This window comes from Gymnogyps californianus, chromosome 2, assembly GCF_018139145.2.
Source record: "Gymnogyps californianus isolate 813 chromosome 2, ASM1813914v2, whole genome shotgun sequence".
NCBI classification, from domain to species: Eukaryota; Metazoa; Chordata; class Aves; order Accipitriformes; family Cathartidae; genus Gymnogyps; species Gymnogyps californianus.
Window position 1 is genome coordinate 163,104,516 of NC_059472.1, and position 26,541 is coordinate 163,131,056.

The window sequence follows — 26,541 nt, forward strand, 5'->3', positions numbered from 1 at the left end:
AGCTGGGATTTCCTTGTGCGCTCCCTACCCACACCCTCCTCTACCCTTGCTCAGGAAACGCGTCCACCCTCCTTTTTCTTCCCTTTTTTTCTTCTTTTATTGCTTTGTTCCTTTATCTAAAAAAACCAACACGACTTTAAAAGTTCAAGCTGACTGTACAGTCCAAACCTTGTGCGAGCCCAGAGCATGGGCAATCAATGTGCCATGAAGGATTTATTCACAAGGCCAGGTCTTACAGCTCAGTCTTGCTCCGTAGGTGCTCTCAGCCAGATGCTTTTTAACGTCCTTTGGGGGAAGAGCTGCACCCCAGCTAGGTGGGAATGGGCAGCGAGAAGGTCTTTTTGGCCCTTGTGTTGAGGTTGTCCCATACCAGCTGGCCACAGCGGTGGGAACCGGTCCCAGGCATGTTTCATCTGCAAGGAGAGACGTTGCTGGGGTGAGCAGCATGTGCGAGGAAGGATTTTATAGAGGGAAGAAGGCTCAAGGCACCAGCCTGGCCCATCTCCATCTTCAGCTGCAGCTCCATGGTGCTGCCCTGGGGACCAAGCCTGCTCTGCTGCGGAGAAAAGGAGGAAATCTTCTAGGAGGGGGGAAAAAAAGGCATTTTGGAGAAGCGCTGCTACCTGGTCCTCCAGGTTCAGCACAGGAGAACCGAGCTGCTCCTGGTCACTGGGCTTTCCCGTCTCTCCCGGTCCTGCCCACGTTTCCTCCCCGGTCCCGGCCGGTTTGCCGTCTCCCAATTCCTCCACACAAGCCAGTTTCTTCTGGGGCTGATTCCACTATCTTCATATCTTCGATCGCTGTGAGAAGCTAGAATAGGCTGAAGAGTCCTTATGCTCTTATCAGCATTGGATTAATTAAAAAAACTAATCAGGAATAGAGAAAAGCTCAGTGTTAACCTCACACTAGAGCAGTTTCCAAGTAGGTACGCCAGCGAAATAAAAACAGCAATTTGCAGCTAAATAAAAATAACAATTAAGCATTTGAAATACAAATATACCATTCAGAACAAGCAGATAAATATTCAGATGCGTTCATTACGAGGCTGAGGCTGTCTCTCAAATAAACAGACAGGTACAAAATAGCAGCCTGAATACTCCAATTACGCCAACGTCACATCAGCACCGATGCTCCCGGTCCCAGGCGGCGGGAGGGGGCGAAGGGGAGATGGGGAGGAGGATGGGGACAGTGGGGAAAGCGTGTGTGGGAAGCGTTTTTTTTTTTTTATTCTGTCTTAAATTTTGTTTTGTGTAACTGGTGTTTGGATTCTCCTTCACGGAGGGCTTTCTCAGGAATGGGAAGTTCTCCTGGGGCACTGGTGCTCGTCACACGGCTCCTCTTTCTGACATGGCGTTGTCCTTCCTCCCCGGGAAGACCCACCACACTCGTGTCTGCGGGGCAAAGCAGGATTTGGCCTCCTGCCCCTGCTGCCCTAAACCCAGCCCGAGGGGTCCGGCAGCGGGGTGCTGCCCGTCCCGGCGCCGTCCCCAGGCAGCAGAGGAAAGACCGCGGATCAGTGAAAAGCAAAACACCGCCAAGCCCAAAAGCTACAAAGCTTTTGGAGCTCAAATGCTGCAGCTGATTGAAAAAATAACACACACACACACACACACACACACACACACCCCCGCGCTTCCCTGCCCCACGGCGGGGGGGCACGTGCTGGGAACGTGGCTCTGGCACAAGGGGACACCGCGCCGAGGTGGCCCGGGTGGGTACTAGCGGTGCAGAGCCCCAGCGTGGGGCTGGAGCAGGGGTGGGTGTGCGGTGCTGCGATCGGGGTGCTCAGGGGCAATGGGTGTGGGCCCTCCCCCCCCCTTCCCCGGGGGCATCGACACTTCTGGGGGTGACAAGTGTCGCCCGGGAGGGCAGCAGGTATTGCCCACGCAGGCCCGCGGGTGGGTGCCCGGTACCGCCCGCCCCACGCAGACCCGCGGGGGTGGGGGGTACACCAGCAGCACCTCCCGGGAGCACGCGCACTGCGGGCCGGGGGGGGCGGTTGTCTCGCGCAGCCCGCGCAGGCGCAGCCCGGCGCAAGAGCGCGGGGTGGCGGCGATGGTGTGTGTGTGTAACGCGGGCGTTCCCGCGCGCCCCCTACCGGCCCGCCGCCACCACCGCCGCCGCCGTGCCGAATCTGCGGCGGGGCGGGCGCCGCCGGCGTCGCGGCGGCCGCTGCCCGTGCGGAAAGTGCGGCGGCGGGGAGCGGGCCGGCTTTACGCCGGGCGGGATTTCATCATGCGGGGGGGGGTAGGGCGGCGCGCCGCGCCTCTCCATGCCGCTGCCGCCCCGTAGCGCCCTGCACGCCCTGCTGCGCCGCCTGCGCCGCCTCGCCTGCCCGCCCGCCGCCGCCGCCGCCCCGCTCCGCTCCCGGACCGCCCCGGCCGCGACCCCCATGGACGGTCCGCAAGCCGAGGCGCTGCTCGCGCCCCTCCGGCAGGCGGTGCGGCACCAGGTAACCCGCCTCGGCCCGGCTGAGGGGGGGACCCCCCGGCTGAGGGGAGTCCCGCTGAGGCGGCTGGCGCCTGAGGGGGGGCACCCGCCGGGGAGGACCCGCCTGAGGGGGGGCACCCGCCGGGGAGGACCCGGCTGAGGAGGGGTCCCGGCTGGAGGACGGGGATGTCGCTGAGGGGGTCGGGTGTGTGACAGACCCGCCCGGAGCTCCGGGCCCGGGGCGGCCGGCCGGCCGGTGCCTCGGCTCGGGTCCGTGGGGAGGTGTCCCCCGTCCCCGCCTCGAGCCCTGCCGGCTTGCGTGGGGTGTGCTCCGGGTGGGTTTGCCCTCTCTGCGGAGTGAATGCAGTGTTTCCCCTCAGCCCCACAGGGCCCTGCTTGCGACCCTCTAGTTCCGTGGTATGGGGCACTGCGGTACTCTGCGGGCATCAGCGGTGAACCCACAGTAGAGGGTCCCTGTGGGTTTGCCCGGGCCTTCTGGCCGGCGTCGGTTCCCTTGGGTGCGGGGTCTGCAGGTGTCTCCCCTCGGGTGGGTCTTGCTCTGCCCCAGAGAAGCGGGCTGGCAGGGAGTGCGTGGGTGGCAGCGTGTGTAGGTTTCCCGCAGGCTGCCCTTTCCCCTCCCCGTAGTGATGGTGTGTGTCAGAGCTGTCTTGCAGAACTGGATCTGTGCGTCAGTCTACCTGGCTTTCCTCTCCTGGGCTTGATGTGTCTTCTGTACCCAAGCTAGGGCTGACTTTGTCATGCTTTTAGGGCCCCGTAGCTGGCTCTTCACGTTTTCTTTATAAAACAGCCTGCATAGGTTTCCTCATCCCGTAGGGTCACACGATGACTTCCCTTAAGAGCTGAGTTTGTGTTGGGTTTTGGAGGTAAACAATATTCTTTAGAGTTGCATATTTGCCTGATGCAGTAAGGGATATTAATTTATTTGCATGTTTCCATTTCATCATTCTTATTTGTCTAGATATGTAGCTGTCTCCTATTAGCTGGGACTGCATTGCATTCTCTTTCCATCTCCCTCACAGATGAAGCTATTATCTTTAGCTTCCTTCTTACCTGAGAAGGATTTGGTTGTGTTTTTATTTCCTAAGGGAATCTTGATCTTGGTACCCTTGCTGTGTATGTTAATGGTAGTGGAGCCTGTTCACAGCACATGGAAGTTCCCCTTCCTCCCTGCTTTAGCAGCAAGACCTATGTGTGAGGGTTCCCCACATGCCTCCTTTAAGTGGCTGAATCCATAGTCTTCTGCTTAGCTGTACACAGAGCTACGTGTGTGTCCCATGTATTCATAGATTTGTGCATGTGTTTTCCCATTAAATGAGTGGATTTATGGCCCTCTAATTATACCAGCACTTCAATGAGTTTTTATTATGAATCATTGTACAGCATAATGCCTTGGCAAGAGAGCTTCTTGTAAATAAAATGATGATCTCTAGAACCAGCCAATTTATTTATTTTAAAATCCTGTATCTTGGGTGCTGTCATTTGCCTTTGAAGTATCAATGCACCCCTTCTTTCTGGTTGCCTGCGGTGTTGAAACAGGAGTGTGGGGTGCCAAGGAAAGGTTTGTGGGTAAATTTATGTAGCTGGACCACGGATATTGTATCGTAGAGCTGACAGTAGTAATTCACAGATGTTTGCACAAGAGGAAGGGGAGAGAGTAATGAAGATTGGGGTAGTTGATACCGTACGAAGCAGGGGACCCTGTCTATCGGCTCGTGGAGAAGCGGTTTAATTACACCGAAGGGAGTCTTAACCTATGGAGGGAAAGTGAGCAGCGTATCTTCCTGCAGCAGTGCCTGATGCAATAAGCTGCCGTGATCCAGGGGTGGATCCCTCTCTGCTTTACTGGTCTATGGGACAAAGCTGCAGCAAAATTTGCCACATCAAGTGCCGCTGTGCACTCCTCCTCTGGGTTGGGCTCAAGATTGTAGCTTTAATTAGATTGAGTCCTGTCAGCAAACGTAACTATTTGCTTCAGTTGTGTTTTGTTTTTTTTTTCTCCTTGTGTATGTCTGAGTACTCTTTTACTTATAGATCAGGACAAAGAGTTGCTCTATGCTGCTTTTAGATGCTCAGCAATGAGCAGGGTGATAGCTCTCTTGAGTCAGCAGTAGCCGCTTTGCTGCTGCCTTGATGTTTTTCTACTGCCGACCCCCTAGCTCAACAAAGGCAATTTGGACTTACTACTTTAAAAGAAAAAAAAAAAAAAAATCAGATCCCTCCCTCTGCCACGTTTCCCAGGAATGGCAGTTTAAGTCCTCAGCCCTAGAATGAAACTTTCACGTTTTGGTATAACTAGTTAACAGGAAGAGAACAGCAGATTTGTTCTGTTCTAGTAGCCGACGGGGTTAGGGAGCCTGACAGGATTCTTATTTTTCTTCCTTTTCTTTGTGTGTGTTTGTTTTAATGCAGTCTTTTGAGTCTTCCTCCTTTTATTAATAAAATTAGCCTTTGAACCCCTTAGTCCCTGAAGCACTTTTAGCTTTTCTAATCTGATTACTGAATGGCAACCTGTGTATTCTCTTCTCTTTGGTTTCTCAGTTGGCTGTGATACTTATGTCAGAAAAGCTCAGAATTTGTGAAAAAGATGGTATTGTGGAAATGTTGTAATCTCTTTGGATTGTTTTTTTTTTTTCTTTTTTTTTTCTTTTTGTTTAATGGAGAAGTGCAAAGTGCAAGAAAAATGCTGAACTTGGAGCATCTCATTCTTAGAACATCCCACTTGAGAAGGCATTGACATCTCTGTGCTTTTTCCTCCTGGGTCAGCTCCTTTGTCCTTCTCAGTAATTCAAGATAGACCTTGGTTTTGGCTGAAGAAGAGTGGACTGAAAGGAAGACTTTTAATTAATTTATCTCCAAGAGCAAGCTGGGCATGACTGCTGAGGATCATGTTCAGAAAAGTATGCTGTTGGGTATTTAGGGGTTGAGCAGTTCCCTGCGATGAAAGGGGAGAATTGTCCCCACAGGGCAAAGAGACCTTTGTGGAACCGTAACAAGGTGATGGTGGTTTGACTCGGGTCACGACCTTGATGTAAGCCCACTGCAGAGTTTTGCTGCTCTGACATATTTAGGCTTTGGGGTGTTTTTTTGTGGTTTTTTTTTGATTATTTTTTTTTTTTTTTTTAAATTTTATTTATTTACTCCATTCTTTCCCAAAGTTACTGGAGAAGTTTTAAAAACAGTAACAGTTTTTACAGATAATGCAATGCCTTCTTGGCTTAGACATTAAGCTAAAAATGTCTGTCTTCTGTGAGACCTTCTTCTAAAAATTTGTGTACTTACTGGCCAGTTTTGAACAGATATGACAGAGGAAAAGAAGTCTAAAATGGTCCCTTTTTTTTAAGAAAAGGGAAGGGATAGAAGGAAGAGAAGCCTTATTACCAAGAAAGAGAGCACAAAGCCTGTATTAACCATCTGAGAATCCACTTAGTGTATCCTCAAAGACAGAAAACTAGGATTTGTGGAAATCCACTGTGAAGTGGTACATACAGGAGTATATTTGCACACTGAGATTTAATAACAGGTCTGGGATTTAACAGTAGTGTGTGGGGGTTGAATTTCTCTAATGATATCTAATTCTGCTAACTCTCAAATGCGTAAGTGTTTCTCACTTCTACCAATTGAGGCAGCCTCTTGAGACCTGTGTGGAGAGCAGGGAGGCAGGACAAAACCCTCCTTTTAGATTGCCAGGGGAGCTGAAAGAAGGAGAGTTCTTGTCTATGGTATTCAAAGAAAGAATCTGTATCTTGTGTTTTGTCTCCTTCTTCTAGGGAGAACTGGTAAGGAAGCTGAAGGAAGAGAAGGCTCCCCAGGTGGATATAGACAAAGCTGTAGCAGAGCTCAAAGCTCGGAAGAGGATCCTAGAAGCAAAGGTGAGTCTGGAAATTAAATTTGAGCTCCACAGTTTTGTCTGAAAAGCCTTGAAATCTCTACTTAATGCTTTTTTACAGTATTAATTTGGGCTAAACAGTCATAGCAGGGTAGACTGAATTACTTCTGAAATTGTTTGCAAGTTTCCAACTAGTGGCAATTTCATTCTTTATCTGTTACACTAATATCTGTTAGTATTAAATCACAGTGTGCGAACAAATAAATATGAGATCAGGTTGTTCATAGTCAAAGCTGAAATTCAGTGTATATGTTGCTAATCTTTGTTTACTGTATAGATCTTTTTTGTGCACAGGGAGAGGACCTGCTGTTCACTGTAGTGAGTTTCATCTTCAGATTCTTTGTGCAGCATTTAAATTCCCAGACTGGCATAGAACATGTTTCTTTAGGAACCATTTTCTTTGCTACAGTTTAAACAAAGTTTTTGGAGATATTTCAAATAGCCTATGGTTTTCCTCAGCCTTGAAGAGAGGGATGTATTGAAGTTGTACCCCTTTTTTAAATGCAGTTGTGCTCTGAAAAGTCTGTCTGCAAATGAAATGATGGAACTTCAAGTTTGTTTTGTCTCTAGATCAATAAACAAGTGAAAATACACTTTCTTATCCTGCAAGCTTCCCCCCCCTTCTCAGACTGAAACAACAAAAAGAAACTCCTGAAGCATAAACCAGTCAGGTGTGCAGATTCACCCAGGAAACTGTGAGGTTCTTTCTAATTTGTATTTCATATAAAAATGATTGTAGTTGTGCTTTGGTGGTACTCTTAAAAATAAATGAATAAATAAATAAATACACCACTGCTTGCAACTAACTTACTGTGAGAATGTGAGTATACCTGAATTGTAACCAATTGACCCTGTTTGTCCTACAGAGTCATGTGAGGCAACCAGTTAGCGTGCCCTGTCAGGTCTGGCGTTATGGTTACCTGTTTGCATACAATTAACCCAAATAAAAAGATGTCATTTTTACTTAGTGTTCAGCATAGAACTGTGCTTTGAAACCATTGCATGAAACCTGTATTGATAGCTAGGTCATCCTGGAGTAAATAGTTCCTAAATATTTTCCCAATTCAGTTTCCCAGCCCTCGGAAGCTTGACGTAGAGAGATGTAGCAAGGCAGGTTAGGAGTCTTGGTATCCCTGTGAGCCCCACCTTTCTGTTGGAAGAGTGCCTGTAGGATGCAGCGTAGAGGCGTGCTTGCCAGTTACACAATTTGTGTGGGCTGTATCCCTGTCAGTGCAAGAGCGACCTTGCAAATGCAGCATCTGCCCTTGTGAGTGCAGCACTCCAATATAGTCTTGCTCGCTTGATGGTGTTTCCAGCAATGCATCACAGTCGCTTGCACCTTTTGCAGAAGGCAGCAGTGTGAATGCTTGTTAGCTTTAGCAGCTGCTGGTACAGTTTTCAAGCCCTGTGATTCCTACTTAAAGATAGCAAGGTGGCTCTGAATGTGAAGCTTTGAACAGGGCAGAGCAGTTGAGTGTTTAAAATTCCTTGGCTTTATGTCCTTAAACCATATCATAAGTCAGTAGATGCTCCTATACAGGGTCTTTCTTCCCTTGAAGGCTAACACAGGCACTTTTCTGCCTTCTGTTTATGAATATTTTTATGAAAGCATGCCAGATAGAAGAGACTGTTTCTTTGACTTCTGCACCAGGTCATTAACTATTCTCAGGTAGTAGAAGAGGGGCTCTACAGAATTCTGTACCTACTCCATTTACTCCTGTGCTGCTGGCCATTTCTCCCTGCCAGTTCAGAATTGGGCTGTGTCATTGTTGCTCTCCTTCTGTCCATCTCTGGACAAAAGCCATCCCTTCTGTTAAGAAACCCTGGTCATTGTGAAATGTGATTCTGTGTTTTTAGGCAGAGTGCCAAATGGATTCCCTTTCCACGCTTTGAAAGTACTGTTCTGGTGCTTGCTGTCATGTGTGCTCTCTGTCTGTCTTTGACTCTTTCTGTCTCTTGTGCAAAGTTGTTCCTTGGCTTATGCTAATTCATGGGAGCAGCAGAGGTACAGTGCTTTTAAAATTAGACCACGTGTATTTGTCTTTGTAGATGCTAAAAAAAGAAGAGTTTGAAATAATTGGTCATACAATACTTTTTGTTACCAAAAGGCTATTCAAAATGATAGTGTTAGCCACTTAGGAGGATCTGAATTAATACATTGAACTTCTTGGCTTAACTCTGCTTTAATTATCAAAACATCTTTCTTGAAGAAAATCTTTCAAGTCTGTTGACGTCACTAATGGAGTTGGTTGCAAAAATCAGAGATTTTCAGATAAAATAGTGAGTCTGCTGTAAAACATTTTCACAGAATCTAGTCAGGGCATTTAGGCACTCTGTAACTAAATGTTCTGAGTGCAGGGGGCCATATTTGGGAAAGCCTACGTTTTGCAAATAGATATTCTTTGTACAAGGAGCTAAATACAGACCTTTGGTAGAGCACAAGGATGATGATGTTCATCATCTTCGTAGTCAAAACTCTTTCATGTGAGGAACATTTCATTGAAAGCTTCATATATGCCAAGAGTTAGATGTTTGTAGTCTGAGCTAGTCACTTCAAGCTCTTTTTATAGTCAGGAGAGGGAAATAGGTTGAAAGAATTGCTTTGGAAATTGGCATTTCTGTCCAGTGATTGTAAAGGAAGCTGAGGATAACCAGCTCAGACTTAGTTGTCTGAAAGTTAGGGCAGATGAATCCACCTCGACTGTGTAAAATGCTGCATTCAGACAATCATGTTCGTAATTGAGCGCTTGAATCTCCGTGTGACCATTACCTCTTCGGAAAATGAGCATGTTGGCAGGATACCTTTACTTCAAAATGGTCTTTACAGACTTTTGACTCATAGCGGTGAATGGAGAGGATTTCTCTTCCTGCCAGAAATGGGAGATACTAAATGTTTTTGGTTTGCTTGAATTACAGGAGCTGGCCTTACAGCCCAAAGATGACGTTGTGGACAGAGTTAAAATGGAAGACACCCTGAAAAGGAGGTTTTTCTATGATCAAGCCTTTTCTATTTATGGAGGTACGGATTCGAAGAAATTTACATTTTAATCCCTTTAGGCTAATGTTCTGGTCTTTCTAGCTGTGTGAAATGCTGTACTCTTGCAATGTTATATTAATGCAACATAAAAGATTTTTTTTTTTTAAAGTTGGCTTTAAACTTTCCTGCTTGAGTCTGTAAGCCTTTTAAAAGTTCCCCCTTCCTAAAGTCTTTGGGTGGGGAGGGGGCTCAAATTTTGTCTTTTGCTTTCTGAATGTAAATGAGCAGACTTTAGGATGCATGTTCTGAGCATTACATTGTAGAAGATGGTTTCTTTGCAGAGGGGTAGGGTGTTTTGGTGTGTAAGGGGGTTATCAGCTTATTTCCTCGTAACCATTCATCTCTGTCTGAGCTTTCCTTGGCAAGATAATGCTCAAAACTTCTGTGAACTTTAGAACCTGTTACCTTAATGAACTTTGTCAATGAACTTTATTGAACAGGTGAACAAATGTGGCTGTTAAACCTTGTCAGATAGCTGATTTGAGGCAGCTTGGGGCGGGCGGGGGCTGCACAGTGCCTGTATGGTTACTGCTCTTTCACCTAAGATACTAAAATAAATACTCTGGGTTGTTTTGTTGGCTTTTTCTTTCTTTTTTCATCTTTGTGCCTAAACTAGTGATTGGCAGATGTGCTTTATGGCTGACAATAACATATTGCTTTGGCGCATGCATTATCACTTGTTTGTATTCAGATTTCTCCTTCAGATAGATTGCTCCCCCAAAACTCTCCACAAAATATAATCCATTAGTGGAGGGAGTGTAGCTTTTACAGTTGTTGATTGTGGGTATTGATCGTTTTCAGTTTCTACCACTACCTGATGCCCCAGTGCACTCTGCAACTGAACTGTACTGGTTAGTGTAGGGCAGTGCCTGTCTAGGTGCTTCATGGGGTTTACTTTCAGCCTCTATGTCACGGGTCTTTATGTAAAAAGCTCTCTACAGTGAGCCACATTCCATATTCTGTTTAGCACGGAGAAGCTGATGCTTCATGCTCAGAAAATGACCTCAGACTTAAACAAACTGATGGAAACACTGAGAAGGGAGGAGATTTCCTCCAAACAATGCAGCTTCATATAGTCTTGTACCTACCACATTTTTTTACCTTTTTCTCTTTGCAGGTGTCAGTGGTCTGTATGACTTTGGGCCTGTTGGGTGTGCTTTGAAGAACAACATCATCCAAGCATGGAGACAGCACTTTATTCAGGAAGAGCAAATCCTAGAGATTGACTGTACCATGCTCACACCAGAGCCAGTTCTGAAGTAAATATGGGTCTTTTTTTTTTTTTTTTTTCCTGCAGCATGTAATTTCTGATCATAGTTGCTTTTTTTACAGTCTTCTGTAAAATTACCCACAGGGATCTTGAGACTGGGTCACCCAATTTCATACCCCATTGCAGTGCAAAATAATTAGATGTCAGTGCATAGGTCAGTGTGAGAAGCTGTTGCTCCATAAATCAGAGAGAGCAGTGGGACTCATGTCTGAGAGTCGAATGTCTTAATGTCTCCTAGCAGTCCCATTAGGTAAGAAATTGCCATTATCCCTTTTTCTAAAAGATCAAAAAGACAAGAAAAAGGATTAGGTGACTTGCCTAAATCTGGGACACCTGGGTCATAGTTTAGGACAGTGGCCAGGTTGCTTGACCATCCTTCCTTTCTCTGAAGGAATGGCAATATGCAATGTGTTAATTGAGCTCTGAATGCAAATGATGCTTCCGTAGCCCTGGGGATTAAAGCCCTCTCTCTGTCCACAGACCAGGTAGAGGGACCATCTTCCAGAGTGAGAGCATAGTTCAGACTCTGGACCCTTTCACCTCCACGTATCTCCACTAAGACTGCCCACAGGTTTGCTAAGTATGTCAGGAGCTTTTGGACTGAGAGCCTGAGCTGAGTCAACTGTGTTACTTTGTATGGGTCACGGCATAACAGGCAGAAGCTTTCATGGATCACTGGTATAAAATAGTGGGAATCTGTCCACCTGAACTACTGGTTACTCCTCACAGCTGCATCTATGTCTTGCTTCGATCACGATGCAGTTCCTAAAGGCACTAAGTGTCATCTTAGTGACACATTTTAAGATTTAGATGTATTGATACTTTCTCACATATCAGATTTTCTGTGGGATGGTACTGCTTAATGTGAACCTATAATCTGAAGCAAGAGTGAGCCTGCAGTTGGGGCGCATAGTTTGAAGGACTTCTCTTTGATAATGGTCTGTCCACTGGCATCACAAGTACTTGGGGCTGTCCGGTGGCAGCTTTCATGTTCCTTTTTTGTATCATCTTTTCTAGGACTTCTGGCCATGTAGACAAGTTTGCTGACTTCATGGTGAAAGATGTGAAAAATGGGGAATGTTTTCGTGCTGATCATCTCTTAAAAGGTTTGGTTTTGTTCCAAGGCTAGGTGGGCTTGGGGATTTCTTGCAGTGGTGCAAACACGGGAAAAGAGTGTCTTTCTCAAGGAAGGCCAGTTGGTGTAGCCAGTCTTTCATACTTGTGTTTGTAGTTCATTAATCATACCAAAGATCCCCTAAGTTCTCAGTTCCACCCAAATGTTGAGTTAGTGTCTTAAACGTCGTACAGGATCTCTAGTAAAAATGTAGTTGGGTCCCTTTTTATAAAATCCTGTGTCATCAGGCCATAAAAGATTACTCTGTTGTCTAAGCTGAGGACTCCCTATGTAACAAGGTTCCTGTTCTCTACCATGTTCTGGTCTTAGTTTTCTTGAGTTTCAGTTGCTTTTTGTTCAGAACTGAGAAATGATTTAATGACAATCTAAGGGGACAGAGCATGGTTTCCCTATGCAAAGGTCAATTACACGGCAGCTGCTGACTTCTGTATACCTTAGAACTCAGCTGACTTTTGGGAATGCTAAATAGACTTCAGCCATTTCTTGGATTTGCGAAGTCCTCACACTTCTCTCTGGTTATTGATTAAAATTTGTTTAAAAAACAACAAAAAAAATCATGTGAAGGAATCTTAGAAATAAGAAACTTATTTGAAAACTTTTTCATGTACAGCTCCATTGTGAAAGGAAGGATTGTTCCGCTCTAGGTTTAAGTGGGTTGTGCTCTCTAGTTTTCTAGCCTTTTACTTGGAATTTAAATATGTAGAACAATCTATATTGGCATTAAAGCTGTTTTCGTAATATTAGGTTAGAATTTTCGTTCTATTAAAAAAAACGAAAAGAAGCCCATCTAACCTCTGCCCGCTTTGCACACTGAACAGCATCATGAACAAGAGTGTCTCTGTTGCTTCTGGAGCCCATCACTGGTGAACAGCCACCTGCTGTTACCGCCACTAAAAAGTCAGATTGCTTTTTTCAAATGAGAGTGGGAAGTCTTGGCGTCACTCTCTGCCTTTGTATCTCAGGGAGGATGTTGTGCTTTAAAGTGGTATGCAGTCTAACCCTGTTGTACCAAGTCAGTACATGTCTCTGAGTGCATTTGGATAAAATTAGCCTTGCTGGCTCAGGATCAGACGTTGCTTTTAATTTCCAGTCTGTATAGAAAGAAAATAAGGAGGAAGGGACTACAAAGCCATTGCTTGGGTTTAGAGGAGTAAGTATTGGAAAGAAACTAGATAAGGACCTGTTGTTTTCCCTGCGGCACACCAGTACAGCGAACTGATGTAGCTCCTCAGCTGTAGATCAGCATTGCCCTGATGACATGAGTGGAATTACCCTGATAGACACTAGCAAGACAGCTGGTGAATATCCACTTACGCTCACGCTGGAGGATCCTCCTGGTTTGTCAGGCTTTAGATTGGGGTCAGTGATGGGGTTGCAGTATAAACTCACTATGTACTTTTCTTGCTTACAGCTCACCTGCAAAAGCTTATGTCTGACAAGAAGTGCACAGCAGAGAAAAAGGCAGAAATGGAAAATGTTCTAACACAGGTAGGTGCCTGCATGGGGAGGTGAATGCTTCAGGGCTGTGTGTGTAACAGGGGAGGTTCGATGCACCGAGTCCAGAGGCAATATCCCTTCTGTGTCTCTGAAGATCCTCAGAAGTCTTTGCCTCAGAGATACATGTTGGGCTGTGCATGCTCCTAAATACTGAAAACTTACTGGTTAACAAATACTGTAAACTTGCTGGTTAATCACATCTCCCTCCTTCTGCTATTTTGGAGAGTTACTGCTATTATACTAGTCTCTTGAGTGTTGGATTGGTAGGGCTGAAGCTCTGTCCTTGGAGCTGGTCTGCTCTGTTCCACTTCGCACGCTGGCAAAAAGCCTATTTCTTCTGAGTCCCCCCTTTACCTTTGTAAATCGCTCACTGTGGGAATATGATACAAAGGAACAGAGACAGATGAGAAGTTTTGTCAGGGTTTTTCTGAATCACCTTAGCACTGAGCTGGTATGTTTTAAAGTTGTCTTGGCTTGAGACTTGAGATTTGTTCCTCTGTCTCTAGCACCCTGCACACCCTGTGTTTACTGTGAGAATAGTTGGTGCTCTAGGCTGACGTTCCTGCACAGCTGTACAGACATTTGCCTTTATTTTTTCATTTGTTTTTCTTACTTTGTTTTTAGTGTTTGTTCTCATGACTTCTAGGATAAATGCTTCCAGAGCCATGCATAGAATGAATGTTTCCTTCCAGAAAAAGAAACTTTTTTTTTTTTTCAGTGTATTGCATCACTGAGCAGCTGTCATCAGGTTTTTCCACACTACAACACTGAACTTTGACCATCCTTTAGGGGAATCTCTCTATTAATAAACTCTTTTTATCTCCTGTCTTGAGTTTTCTCTGATATATGAAGGATCATGACAATTAATGCTAGAAGCAGCTCATTTGATTTTAAACTTGAGTGTTAAATCATTGCTGTACTGTTCAGTATAGATCTTTTATGATACTTAAGTCTAGAAGCTACATTTAAATAATGTACATATGCAAAAGGCTAGTACATAAATGCACAAAACAATGCCAGAAATTGCGGCTCTTGTGTGGTTAGGTTGCAGTTAGATCTGTGCTTCTACTACTGCTTGATTCCCATCTTCCAGAGAAAGGGGAAGGTAGGGGCTGATGTTATCCCACTTGTGAAAATGTCCAGTCATTACCAAATTGTTTTCAGAGCAAATGGAAAATCTTTCACCAAGAAGCCCTGTGCTGCAGATTTGCTCTATTTAACTAAAATGCAGAGCAGCTCTAAAAGAGAGCATCTAATGCATAGCTTGAATATTGTGTTTCATGCAGCAGAAGAAAGAGAAATGAATGCAGACAAAGCCCTGCAGAAATTTTAGCTTTTTTCTCTCTCATTGCTGTATTTTTTTCGTTCCCAGCACACTGCTCCCCATGTTTTAGCTGAAACTGTTCAAAAGAAGCTGCTGGTGGGTGGCGATGCAGTCCCAATGACTTTCCTGCTTTACACCCACTCTTATGCTCAGTGCTTGCATTTCTATCTAGACTTCAGACTTTCTGTGGTATGACTGAGTTGTGGACCTGTATTACTAAAATGGGTTTGCAGATGTGCCGTGTATTCTTCTATCATTGGTTCAAACTTCAGCTTGCTTGAAAATTTAGGTTAAAAGGGAGTATTTTGGGCAGGTGATTCAGAGCTGTGGATCATGCTCAGTAAAAGATGAAGAGGATGTAATTCATTCCTGTTATCTTGTCTAGTAATTAAAGTAATTCTCCTGTGTTTTGATGTTAGTTGGACAATTATGGCCAGCAAGAACTTGCAGATCTCTTTGTGAACTACAACGTGAAATCACCTATCACTGGGAATGACCTTTCCCCTCCTGTTTCTTTCAATCTGATGTTCAAGACCTCCATTGGGCCTGGAGGAAACATGCCTGGGTAGGTACTAATCTCATTCTGCTCACACTCTCCCTTCTTCGTAGATCACTTGGAATAAAAATGAAGTCTCAACAGGATTGAAATATGCAATGTCTTCTTGAGTAGCCTTCCCCTGCCTTTCAGTCCCAGTCTTCTTTGGCAGATTAGCATTCCTCGTACTCTTGGTGAAAGGTGGGAGAAACAAGGAGCTGTTGCAGAATCACGAAAATACTTGAAGCAGCCAGACTATGTGGATCACAGCTACACCCTTGCTGGTTGGAGTAGTTCCCATAAAACCAGTTAACATTTGATCCGCAATTGTCAGCGACTTCATGGCTATAGAGAACCTGCTTCGGTGTACCTGTTTCAGGATGATCCAGGGTGATCCAGTGGTAGCGTCATTTACTAGGTGTTTGTAGTTAGTGTGTGGGAACGTAGAGGCTGTTGTCTTGACTTGGGGTTTCTAAAACTAAAACTGAAACCTCCATTGAAGAGTGGAGAATACGATTCTTGCCTGTGCTCTGGGATGGGATCAGAGATACATGTTGTATGTGTTCTCCAGTGTAGTACATGAAATAGTCTGTGTAGGTGGTATTCTCTGTGGAAGTCTCAGATCACTGTAGGGGTTGTAGGGGCCTTACACTAAAGACACTTCACAGTTTGTGTAACAGCAGAGGTGCAGTCATGGTTTGCCTGCAAAATCTGCATTTGCAAGCGGCCTGGTACAGCTCAGGCCTACATAGGAAAGGCAAGGAGGGTGCATTCCCTGTGACCTTCTTGATATCACTGGCCACAGTATTTCACTCAAACACCTTCTTCCATTCTGTGCTTGCGTCAAAAGCAGCCAAGTCATCCACTTTACTTTTGGGAGTAACTATGGAGTGCTGTGTTTGGGCTGCAGCTGATGTTTGGTTTTGTTTTTTTTTTCCCTCAGTCTATTGCTTCATTGTTTTGTGTCTGGAGTTAAAAGACTCAAGAGAAAAAGTACCACCTTTAAGTTTTGTAGTAACTGTGTTTTTCTTTTCTCACTGCTTTCCCCACCCTGTTATCTTTCTGATTTTTCCTCTCCCCCATCTCCTTTCAGCTATCTGAGGCCAGAAACTGCACAGGGAATATTCCTCAACTTCAAACGTCTTCTGGAGTTTAACCAAGGCAAACTGCCTTTTGCTGCTGCCCAGATTGGAAATTCCTTCAGAAATGAAATCTCACCCCGCTCCGGTCTTATCAGAGTGAGGTACTGCAAATTTCCACTTTGAACAGAAGGGTACCTGCGAGCAGGTAGCACCTCCCTTTTGTTCCAGTGTTTGTACGTGATTGTTTCACTTTAGTGCTTTCTCCCAGAGGACTCCTGATAATGTGCCTAGTGTGTCTCGGGGTTCACAGGCGAGCTCGTATAGTTAAGTTTTTAACTACAGAATTGTGTCTAAGCCTGGCTGGTGAGAAGTAGGATCTCTGAAATAGCCGTTGTATTAGAAACACCTAGATTAAACTCAGTTTTACTAACAAAATTTGGCTTCCATCATAATCTAAACGAATCATATTGAAGGTAGCTGTGTTCTCTACAGGTCGTGCAGCTTTCCTTGTTTAATTATGTTCATGCGATTTACTTTAAAACTGAAATCTGGAGTCAAAATGTGATTGACCTTGCAGCAGTATTTCGTTGTCTCAGTTCAGCAGATTCTGCAGTTCTGCAGCTTACTACAGGGAGGAAGTTGTGAGAGAACCTGATGCGGGACATGTGGTTGTGTCCCAAGATCAGTCAAGCAGGAACGCTCAGGGTTATTGAGAATAACTTTCAAAGCTTTCTATCTCAGGATAAAAGTGATTATTGCATTTCATTAAGGATCATCTCTGTATTTTAACTGAACCATTCTCTGAACAGAAGTCTCTTCTGTCTAATTTGGAATGAGAGCTTCCATGCACAGTCAGTGTGGTTCTGCCGTACACACAGGCAGTATGTGTTGTAAACTTGGTAATTGATTAATATGGTGCCATAAATGTCACTGAGAGGCAGTGGCATCGTTAGCACTAAGGGTACTCTTTGGAATTTTCTCAGTCCTCCTGTTCTCTCTTGCACATCTGGAAAGGAGAACTTTTCTCATTGAAATGCATTTTCAGTCAAATATAAATTATACACTTGTGGCACATTTATTGGAGACTGCGTTATTATGCTATCATAGCAAATTACATCCTGATGCCTGTGATTTAAAGTTAATGATTACCTAGAGCTTTTTTAAAGGTCCTTGAAAACAAGCTAATTCAATGTAAAGTGATTTCAAGCAAGAAGGCTAAGAATCAATGTATGAGTATAGCTCTATTAAAGACAAGTTCTTAAAACAGAATGTACACCATTGCTGAATGTAGCAGTATCATTATCTTCAAGAAATTATCACCTCACCTGGCTATTTTGGGCACCTCTGATATGAGTTAAGGCTACTGAATTAATCAGTGGATTAGTCTTCATTGACCCTGTAGGAAATGTGTACTTCTAATATGGGCATCACAGCAGTCTGGAAAAACTCCGGAGAACTTCTGGAAGTATTTCCAAAGGTGGTATTCTCTGCTGTGAATCACAGTGGTGGCAACCATGGCCTGGAGATCTCTAGACGAATTTGTAGAAAGTTTTATTAGGAATTTGAAGATGAAACTAAATCCAGTGTTAAGACTGGTTCATGTTCCAGTTTATACATTGTCTTGGCTCTGAGTTTGCGTATGTTTTTAAACTACTTACTTGCTTGTGAGAGGCTAAAGCATAATCATTTATTAGAGGGGCTGTGGCTAACACATAAAATATTTAATACACATGGTTGGTTGTGTTTCCGTTAGGGAATTCACCATGGCAGAAATCGAGCACTTTGTGGATCCCAGTGAGAAAAATCACCCCAAGTTTCAGAATGTGGCAGATCTCAACATCCTCCTGTACTCTTCCAAGGCCCAGGTCAGCGGGCAGTCCGCCCATGTAATGCGGCTGGGAGATGCTGTCCAACAGGTAACGTTCCTCTTGCAAGCAGATGGAGCTTGCTCTTTTGAATATTGCTCTCAAGGCTAAATTACAAACTGTTGTGTTGGTGCCAGCTGGGGTTTGCTCCCAGATTTAAGAGTCAGTTCTCTTCAGTGAATCAGTGTGACTGAGATCCAAGCCTGGCCCTTGTTATCAGTAATGAAAGGCTGCAGGTGGTGCTGGGATAGTGGTTAGAGGTTAAGCTTCACACTTAGCTAATGGGAGAGGAACAGTAAGGAATACTAATATCTGCCAAAAGCTCAGCAGTGACTGGGAATCTCATACTCAGCTGCTGACCCCCGTCAGTACATGGCTTGCACGTTGGGGTTTCACTACCTGATTCTCCATGCATGCAAATTATGAATGAGTGGGTTTACCAACCCCATCCACCCCACCCCCCCAAAACCCCAAATAAAAAAACCACCAAAACACTGCACAACACCACCCCCCCCCCCAACCTAAACAAAAAACCACAAAACCCAAAACAACAACAACAGAAAAGAACACCACCCCCTTGTTGTATTGCAACTGTGAACTGTAGGGTACAGCTGTTGTGGGGTCCTGAGCCATAACTGCAGTTCCCATGCACTGTTGTAATACCAGTGACTGCACTGTTGCATATGGCAGGGTATTTCCAAGTAGGTCATCTTCAGAGACAGTTAGTGATGAGTCCTAGGGTAATAATAACTTACGGTTTTGTTCAGATGGAGATACTGCCAGTGGCACTAGGTGAGTTTGAAAAGATGTAATAGTTTCAGGGGAGACATAGAACTTTATCACAGGCAGCTGCAAGAAGTTCTGTCTGTGACGTGTCAGGTTGTCTGCAGAAGTACAACAAATCATGACTTTGCTTCCTTAGGAATTAATGTCTATGTGGTTTTTTTTTTTTTTCTTCCTGCTTTTTTCCCTTTCCAGGGTGTGATCAATAACTCCGTTCTCGGTTACTTCATTGGCAGAATCTACCTCTTCCTTACAAAGGTCGGTGTATCCCCAGAGAAGCTGCGCTTCCGACAGCATATGGAGAATGAGATGGCTCATTATGCCTGTGACTGCTGGGATGCAGAGTCCAAAACATCGTATGTAAGTTGGAAAGCAAAACAGCAAGTGGCACTCCCTGTCAGATCTGTTGATACTGCAGGAAGGGACTTAGTTTTATTTCTTGTTTTTTGAGACTAGGACTATGAGTCTGATGTTTCTGTCCAGCCCCACGTTGGTACGAACACACTTACTGCAGTGGAAATATTCTGAATCCCTGACTAAGGGGACAGGTCAGCTCTCTGCAGTGGGCTTGCACAAAGTTCATGAACTGTTCGTGCTTGTTTGTACGTCATGCATCAGACTCCTTTGCTGGAGCCTGAAGTTGCCTGGGGACTTTTTGCAGGTCCAATTTCATCTGGAATAAAAGGAAACCAAGTCCTGGTGCTTTCCAAAGACTATAACCCCTGTAACAGCAGTGGGAAAGGATTTGTTTTGCTGGAGGCGTTATTCCAGGGCAGATTCCTTCCTGCTAGAATGCTTGCTCTTCCTTTCCCACTTCCAAGCTGTGAGAAATGAGAGGTCAGTCCTGCCAGTTCAGACAGCTGGTGCTGGGAGAAAAATTTCCCAAGGGTTTTTTATCTTCCTGCTGAGTCACTAAGAGCTTTTCAGTTCAGGCCTTGTTGGGTGCTTTGTTTTTCTTTTATATTGTTGGCTGGATTTTGAAGAATGTGTCTTTGTTCTTTCAGGTAAACCAGCAGTAAGTAGTTAGGGGCAAGGCTCTTAGACTCATTTTAGATTCTCTTGGAGAGCTTTCAGCCTCTTCAGTAAGTCTCAGCCAAGTATATCAATTGGAGTGATAGTTTCAAAAGAAATGTATTAGAAGGCATAGTAACTAGACTGTATTGATTATGAAGTCATTCCCCTTTTCAAGGGTACAGAATCTACTTTTTAGGTTGAATCTGAGTTTAAAAAAAAAAAAAAAAAGAAGTTATTTCATTATTTTTCCCCCATGTGTAGTGAGGCACATGTTCTTCTGCCTGCTTAGCCTTTCCAGGAAGTCTAGGGTATGTACAGATTCCTGAAAGTATCTAGAGAACTCGGTGTGGTCTAGTTCCAATAACGGATCGAAAGATTGAAGGGATTTTGGGGCTAGCCTGTGACATTGCAGTGACTCTTACATGGGTAGACCTCATCCATGGTCCTGACCAGTTTGATAGCCAAACTGGTAACATGCTCAGCCAAAAGGTGTCCACACAGGGAGCAGATCAAGGCTTCAGATGGTTCACACAGCCTTATTTATGGGCAGCGAGAACCTCTGTCGTGGTTTAACCCCAGCCGGCAGCTAAGCACCACGCAGCCGCTTGCTCACTGCCCCCCCACCCCTGGGATGGGGGAGAGAATCAGGAAAAAAACTCATGAGTTGAGATAAAGACAGTTTAATAGGACAGAAAGGAATGAAAAACAATGATAATGATAATAATAATAATATGACAATAGCAATACTAAAAGAATTAAACTATACAAAGTAAGTGGTGCACAATGCAATTGCTCACCACTCGTTGACCGATGCCCAGTTAGTTCCCGAGCCGCGATCCCCCCTCCCAGTTAACTCCCCCCAGTTTATATACTGGGCATGATGTCATATGGTATGGAATAGCTCTTTGGCCAATTTGGGTCAGCTGTCCTGATGGTGTCCCCTCCCAGCTTCTTGTGCCCCTCCAGCCTTCTTGCTGCCTGGGCACGAGAAGCTGAAAAATCCTTGACTTAGTATAAACACTACTTAGCAACAACTAAAAACATCGGTGTGTTATCAACATTCTTTTCCTACTAAATCCAAAACACAGCACTATACCAGCTACTAGGAAGAAAATTAACTCTGTCCTAGCCGAAACCAGGACAGTATCCACCCCTTATTCTATACCATCTACATCATGTCCAGGTCCCACACTTCCCAATGCATTTTCAATTAATCACCACCACTTTTGCTGCCTTTTAATACATATACACACAGATATCATTCCCTTAATGTATAAGCCTTTACAATGTCCATTTAAAATGTTCGTTGAGTTAATTCAGTCCATGACTTTGGACTCCATCTATCATAACAGTCTGTCTGGGCAGGAGGGATGGTGTGAAGTCCGCTCAGTCGGCAGAGCAGGATCCGGCTTTGGTGCAGTGCAGCGGGCAGATGACATTGGGCGCAGCAGGAGGATGGTGTGTAGTGTTGGATTGTTGCATGCTGCAGTCAGTCCTGGTTCCATCACTACTGCACTTCGCTCGGTTTTATCAAAGTTCATTCTTTATTAATCTAGATAATTCATACTGTAATACTGTTGATATAGCATATAACAACTATAGTAATGATGACATACAATGGCAGGGTTATATAGCAATTAACATAATACAATTTAATTCACTGGCTATTCTCACCTAAAATCAAATCCCCTTGAGGCACACATCGGACTTCCCCGTCCTTCCGCATCACCCACCAAGTGCACCCAGGTCCTTGAGCAAAAGCAATCCCACGAATGGGTTTTCCTTTGCCTGAGGCAGGAGTAACCCAGACTGTCTTCCCTAGCATATTTTTTATGTGCACTACAGGGACCTTATCCCCTTCTACAGTACGTAAAAGTTCTGATTGGGCAGGGCCAGCCCGATTGGCAGATCCTCTAGTGTTGACTAACCAGGTGGCCTTTGCTAAATGTGTATCCCAATGTTTAAAGGTCCCACCACCCATTGCTTTCAATGTAGTCTTTAACAATCCATTGTATTGCTCGATTTTCCCGGAGGCTGGTGCATGATAGGGGATGTGATACACCCACTCAATGCTGTGCTCTTTGGCCCAGGTGTCTATGAGATTGTTTCTGAAATGTGTCCCGTTGTCTGACTCAATTCTTTCTGGGGTACCATGTCGCCATAAGATTTGCTTCTCAAGGCCCAGGATAGTGTTCCGGGCGGTGGCATGGGGCACGGGATATGTTTCCAGCCAGCCGGTGGTTGCTTCTACCATTGTAAGCACATAGCGCTTGCCTTGGCGGGTTTGTGGGAGTGTGATGTAGTCAATCTGCCAGGCCTCTCCATATTTATATTTCAGCCATCGTCCCCCATACCAAAGAGGCTTTAACCGCTTGGCTTGCTTAATTGCAGCGCATGTTTCACATTCATGGATGACCTGTGCGATAGTGTCCATGGTCAAATCCACCCCTCGATCACGAGCCCATCTATATGTTGCATCTCTTCCCTGATGACCTGAAGTGTCATGGGCCCACCGAGCTAAAAATAATTCACCCTTATGTTGCCAATCCAAATCCACCTGAGCTACTTCAATCCTAGCAGCCTTGTCTACCTGTTGATTGTTTTGATGTTCTTCAGTGGCCCGGCTCTTGGGTACGTGGGCATCTACATGACGTACTTTCACAACCAAGTTCTCTAGCCGGGCAGCAATATCTTGCCACAATGGGGCAGCCCAGATGGGTTTACCTCTGCGTTGCCAGTTACTCCGCTTCCATTGCTGCAACCACCCCCACAGAGCATTTGCCACCATCCATGAATCGGTATAGAGATAAAGTATTGGCCATTTTTCTCGTTCAGCCATGTCTAAAGCCAGCTGGATGGCTTTCACCTCTGCAAACTGACTCGATTCACCTTCTCCTTCTGCAGTTTCTGCAACTTGTCGTATAGGACTCCATACAGCCGCCTTCCACCTCCGATGCTTTCCTACAATGCGACAGGACCCATCAGTGAACAGGGCATATTGCCTCTCATTTTCTGGCAGTTTATTATACAGTGGGGCCTCTTCAGCACGCGTTACCTCCTCCTCTGGTGATATTCCAAAATCTTTGCCTTCTGGCCAGTCTGTGATCACTTCCAGAATTCCTGGGCGACTAAGGTTTCCTATTCGACTTTGTTGTGTGATCAGTGCAACCCACTTACTCCACGTAGCATCAGTTGCATGATGTGTAGAAGGGACCTTCCCTTTGAACATCCAGCCTAACACTGGCAGTCGGGGTGCCAACAGGAGCTGTGTTTCAGTACCAACCACTTCTGAAGCAGCTCGAACTCCTTCATATGCTGCTAATATCTCCTTTTCAGTTGGAGTATAGCGGGCCTCAGATCCTCGATATCCCCGACTCCAAAACCCTAGAGGTCGACCTCGGGTCTCCCCAGGTGCTTTCTGCCAGAGGCTCCAGGTAGGGCCATTCTCCCCGGCTGCGGTGTAGAGCACATTTTTAATATCTGGTCCTGCCCGGACTGGCCCAAGGGCTACTGCATGAACTATCTCCCGTTTAATCTGTTCAAAGGCTTGTTGTTGTTCAGGGCCCCATTTAAAATCGTTCTTCTTCCGGGTCACTTGATAGAGAGGGCTTACAATCAGACTATAATTTGGAATGTGCATTCTCCAAAAACCTACAACACCTAAGAAAGCTTGTGTTTCCTGTTTACTAGTCGGTGGGGACATAGCTGCTATTTTGTTGATCACATCCATTGGGATATGACGACGTCCGTCTTGCCATTTTATTCCTAAAAACTGAATCTCCTGTGCGGGTCCCTTCACCTTACTTTGTTTTATGGCAAAACCGGCTTTCAGAAGAATTTGGATTATTTTCTCCCCTTTCTCAAAAACTTCTTCTGCTGTGTTGCCCCATACGATGATATCATCAATGTACTGCAGGTGTTCTGGAGCTCCACCTTTTTCTAGTGCATTTTGGATCAGTCCATGGCAAATGGTGGGGCTGTGTTTCCACCCCTGGGGCAGTCGATTCCAGGTGTACTGGACGCCCCTCCAAGTGAAAGCAAACTGTGGCCGGCATTCTGCTGCCAAAGGGATTGAGAAAAATGCATTGGCAATATCAATTGTGGCGTACCACTTGGCTGCCTTTGACTCCAGTTCATATTGAAGTTCTAGCATGTCTGGTACAGCAGCACTCAGCGGTGGCGTGACTTCATTCAGGCCACGATAGTCTACTGTTAGTCTCCATTCTCCATTAGACTTTTGCACTGGCCATATGGGGCTGTTAAAGGGTGAGCGAGTCCTGCTGATTACTCCTTGGCTCTCCAGTCGATGAATCAGGTTATGGATGGGAATCAGGGAGTCTCGGTTGGTGCGATATTGCCGCCGGTGCACCGTTGTGGTAGCGATCGGCACCTGTTGTTCTTCAACCCTCAGCAACCCCACAACCGAAGGGTCCTCAGAGAGACCAGGTAAGGTGGACAACTGTTCAATTCCCTCTGTCTCCAAGGCAGCTATACCAAAAGCCCACCGATACCCCTTTGGATCTTTAAAATACCCTCTCCTGAGATAGTCTATGCCAAGGATGCATGGGGCCTCTGGGCCAGTCACAATGGGGTGTTTTTGCCACTCATTCCCAGTTAGGCTTATTTCAGCCTCCAATAGAGTTAGCTGTTGAGATCCCCCTGTCACACCAGAGATACAGATGGGTTCTGCCCCTTCATAACTTGATGGCATTAGAGTACACTGTGCACCAGTATCCACTAGAGCCTTATACTCCTGTGGGTGTGATGTGCCAGGCCATCGAATCCACACAGTCCAATAAACCCGGTTGTCCCTTTCCTCCACCTGGCTGGAGGCAGGGCCCCTCTAATCCTGGTCAGAGTATTTGTTACTCACTTCTTGTAAAAATGACTTAGAGGTCCCTTCAAGAGGGTCAGAAGCCCTTCTACTTTGTCTGGCAACCGGAGCGGCATCTTTCCTGGAAGAATCCCCTTTTCTGGTTGTTTTTCCTTTCAATTCACGTACCCGTGCATCTAGGACTGAGGTAGGTTTTCTATCCCACTTCCTCATGTCCTCTCCGTGGTCACGCAAGTAAAACCACAGGGTACCCCGTGGTGTATACCTCCTATATTCTCTCTCTTGATCAGAGGAATGCTCACTCCTAATAGCTGAGATATTGGTCTGTACAGGTGGGGAGTAGGACTTTTCGATCAGTTCAATCAGTTTTTCGGACTTCTCGGACAATTTTTCCACAGCTGAGACACAGGCTCGTAGGGATGAAGAGAGATTTTCTTCATATTGCCGGAGTTGGCGAGCCATTTCATCCACTGTTGGTGCCTCTTCGTCTTTCCAAGTTAGTACTGCCAATGGGTTGGCATATGATGATGGTGCGCTCCGTACAAACTTCCGCCACATGGGTCGTGTGCATTGAACTTCATCTGGATCTTTGGGTAATTGTAAACTGTCCGGGTCATAATAAATCATCTCTAGCACGGCTAATTCCCTCAGGTACTGAATACCTCTTTCCATGGTACTCCACTTGCCTGGTTGACATATAACATCTTCCTTGAAGGGATACCTTTCCTTCACACTTGACAGGAGTCGCCTCCAGAGGCTGAGGGCTTGTGTCCCTTTTCCAATCGCCTTATCAATGCCACCTTCCCTAGCAAGTGATCCTAGCTGCTTGGCTTCCTTACCCTCTAATTCCAGGCTACTAGCCCCATTGTCCCAGCATCGGAGCAGCCAGGTGATAATGTGCTCACCTGGACGACGGCTGAAATCTTTTCGCATATCCCGCAGCTCACTCAGGGATAGAGATCGGGTGATTACTTCTGGTTCTGCCTCTTCCTCCTGTTCTCGTGATGGCCCTGGTTCGTCTTCATCCTTCGCTAAACGAGCTGATTTTTTTGTATATTTCTTCTTCTGTATAGGGGCGACTGATACTGGCACAGATTGGTTCTCTGGTTCAGCCGCAGCGCCTGTCGCAGGGGTCGGAGTAGCCGCAGCGCCTGTCGCAGGGGTCGGAGTAGCCGCAGCGCCTGTCGCAGGGGTCGGAGTAGCCGCAGCGCCTGTCGCAGGGGTCGGAGTAGCCGCAGCGCCTGTCGCAGGGGTCGGAGTAGCCGCAGTGCCTGTCGCAGGGGTCGGAGTAGCCGCAGTGTCTGTTGTCGGGGCTGGAGTAGCCGCCTTGCCTGTCGCTAGGGTTGCAGTAGCTGCAGTGTCTGTTGTGGGGGCTGGAGTAGCCGCCTTGCCTGTTGCCAGGGTTGCAGTAGCTGCTGTGTCTGTTGCAGGGGTTGGAGTAGCCGCAGTATCTGTCGGTCTGTTTTCCCTCCCTTCCCCCTGAGGGTGCTGCATAGTATTGAGCAGTGTTTGGTAGATACTAGCCAGGGCCCAGCACAGTGCGATAGGTTGTGCCTCTTTGGAATAGCCACAGCATTTTCCTTTCAGATAATCTATCATTTTATCAGGGTCCTGTAGTTGTTCAGGAGTGAAGTTCCAAACCATTGGAGGTGAGAAGTTCTCTAGATACCTGCCCATTTTCTCCCACATGCCATGCCACCCATGGTTATTAAGCCTCGGGGCAGATTTCCGAAAGGTATTCTTAAACAGTTGTTTAACCTTAAACAAGGCCTGGAACACATTCAGGAGACATAACAATAGGAACATGCTAGTTTGAACATCCCAAGGA

At 45.7% G+C, this 26,541-nt stretch overlaps 1 protein-coding gene across 1 annotated transcript in view; it reads left to right on the forward strand.

Moving 5' to 3' along the window:
• Positions 1-2,271: 2,271 nt before the first annotated feature.
• The window catches only part of GARS1 (glycyl-tRNA synthetase 1), a 36,200-nt gene continuing 11,930 nt past the window's right edge, over positions 2,272-26,541 (forward strand). Inside the window, exons 1-10 of the mRNA XM_050891234.1 lie at positions 2,272-2,452; positions 6,219-6,320; positions 9,254-9,356; positions 10,492-10,633; positions 11,662-11,750; positions 13,191-13,267; positions 15,020-15,165; positions 16,229-16,378; positions 17,971-18,133; positions 19,061-19,225. Coding sequence (XP_050747191.1) covers positions 2,273-2,452; positions 6,219-6,320; positions 9,254-9,356; positions 10,492-10,633; positions 11,662-11,750; positions 13,191-13,267; positions 15,020-15,165; positions 16,229-16,378; positions 17,971-18,133; positions 19,061-19,225 — 1,317 coding nt within the window. The 5' untranslated portion in view covers position 2,272. The remainder of the gene's footprint in view (positions 2,453-6,218; positions 6,321-9,253; positions 9,357-10,491; positions 10,634-11,661; positions 11,751-13,190; positions 13,268-15,019; positions 15,166-16,228; positions 16,379-17,970; positions 18,134-19,060; positions 19,226-26,541) is intronic.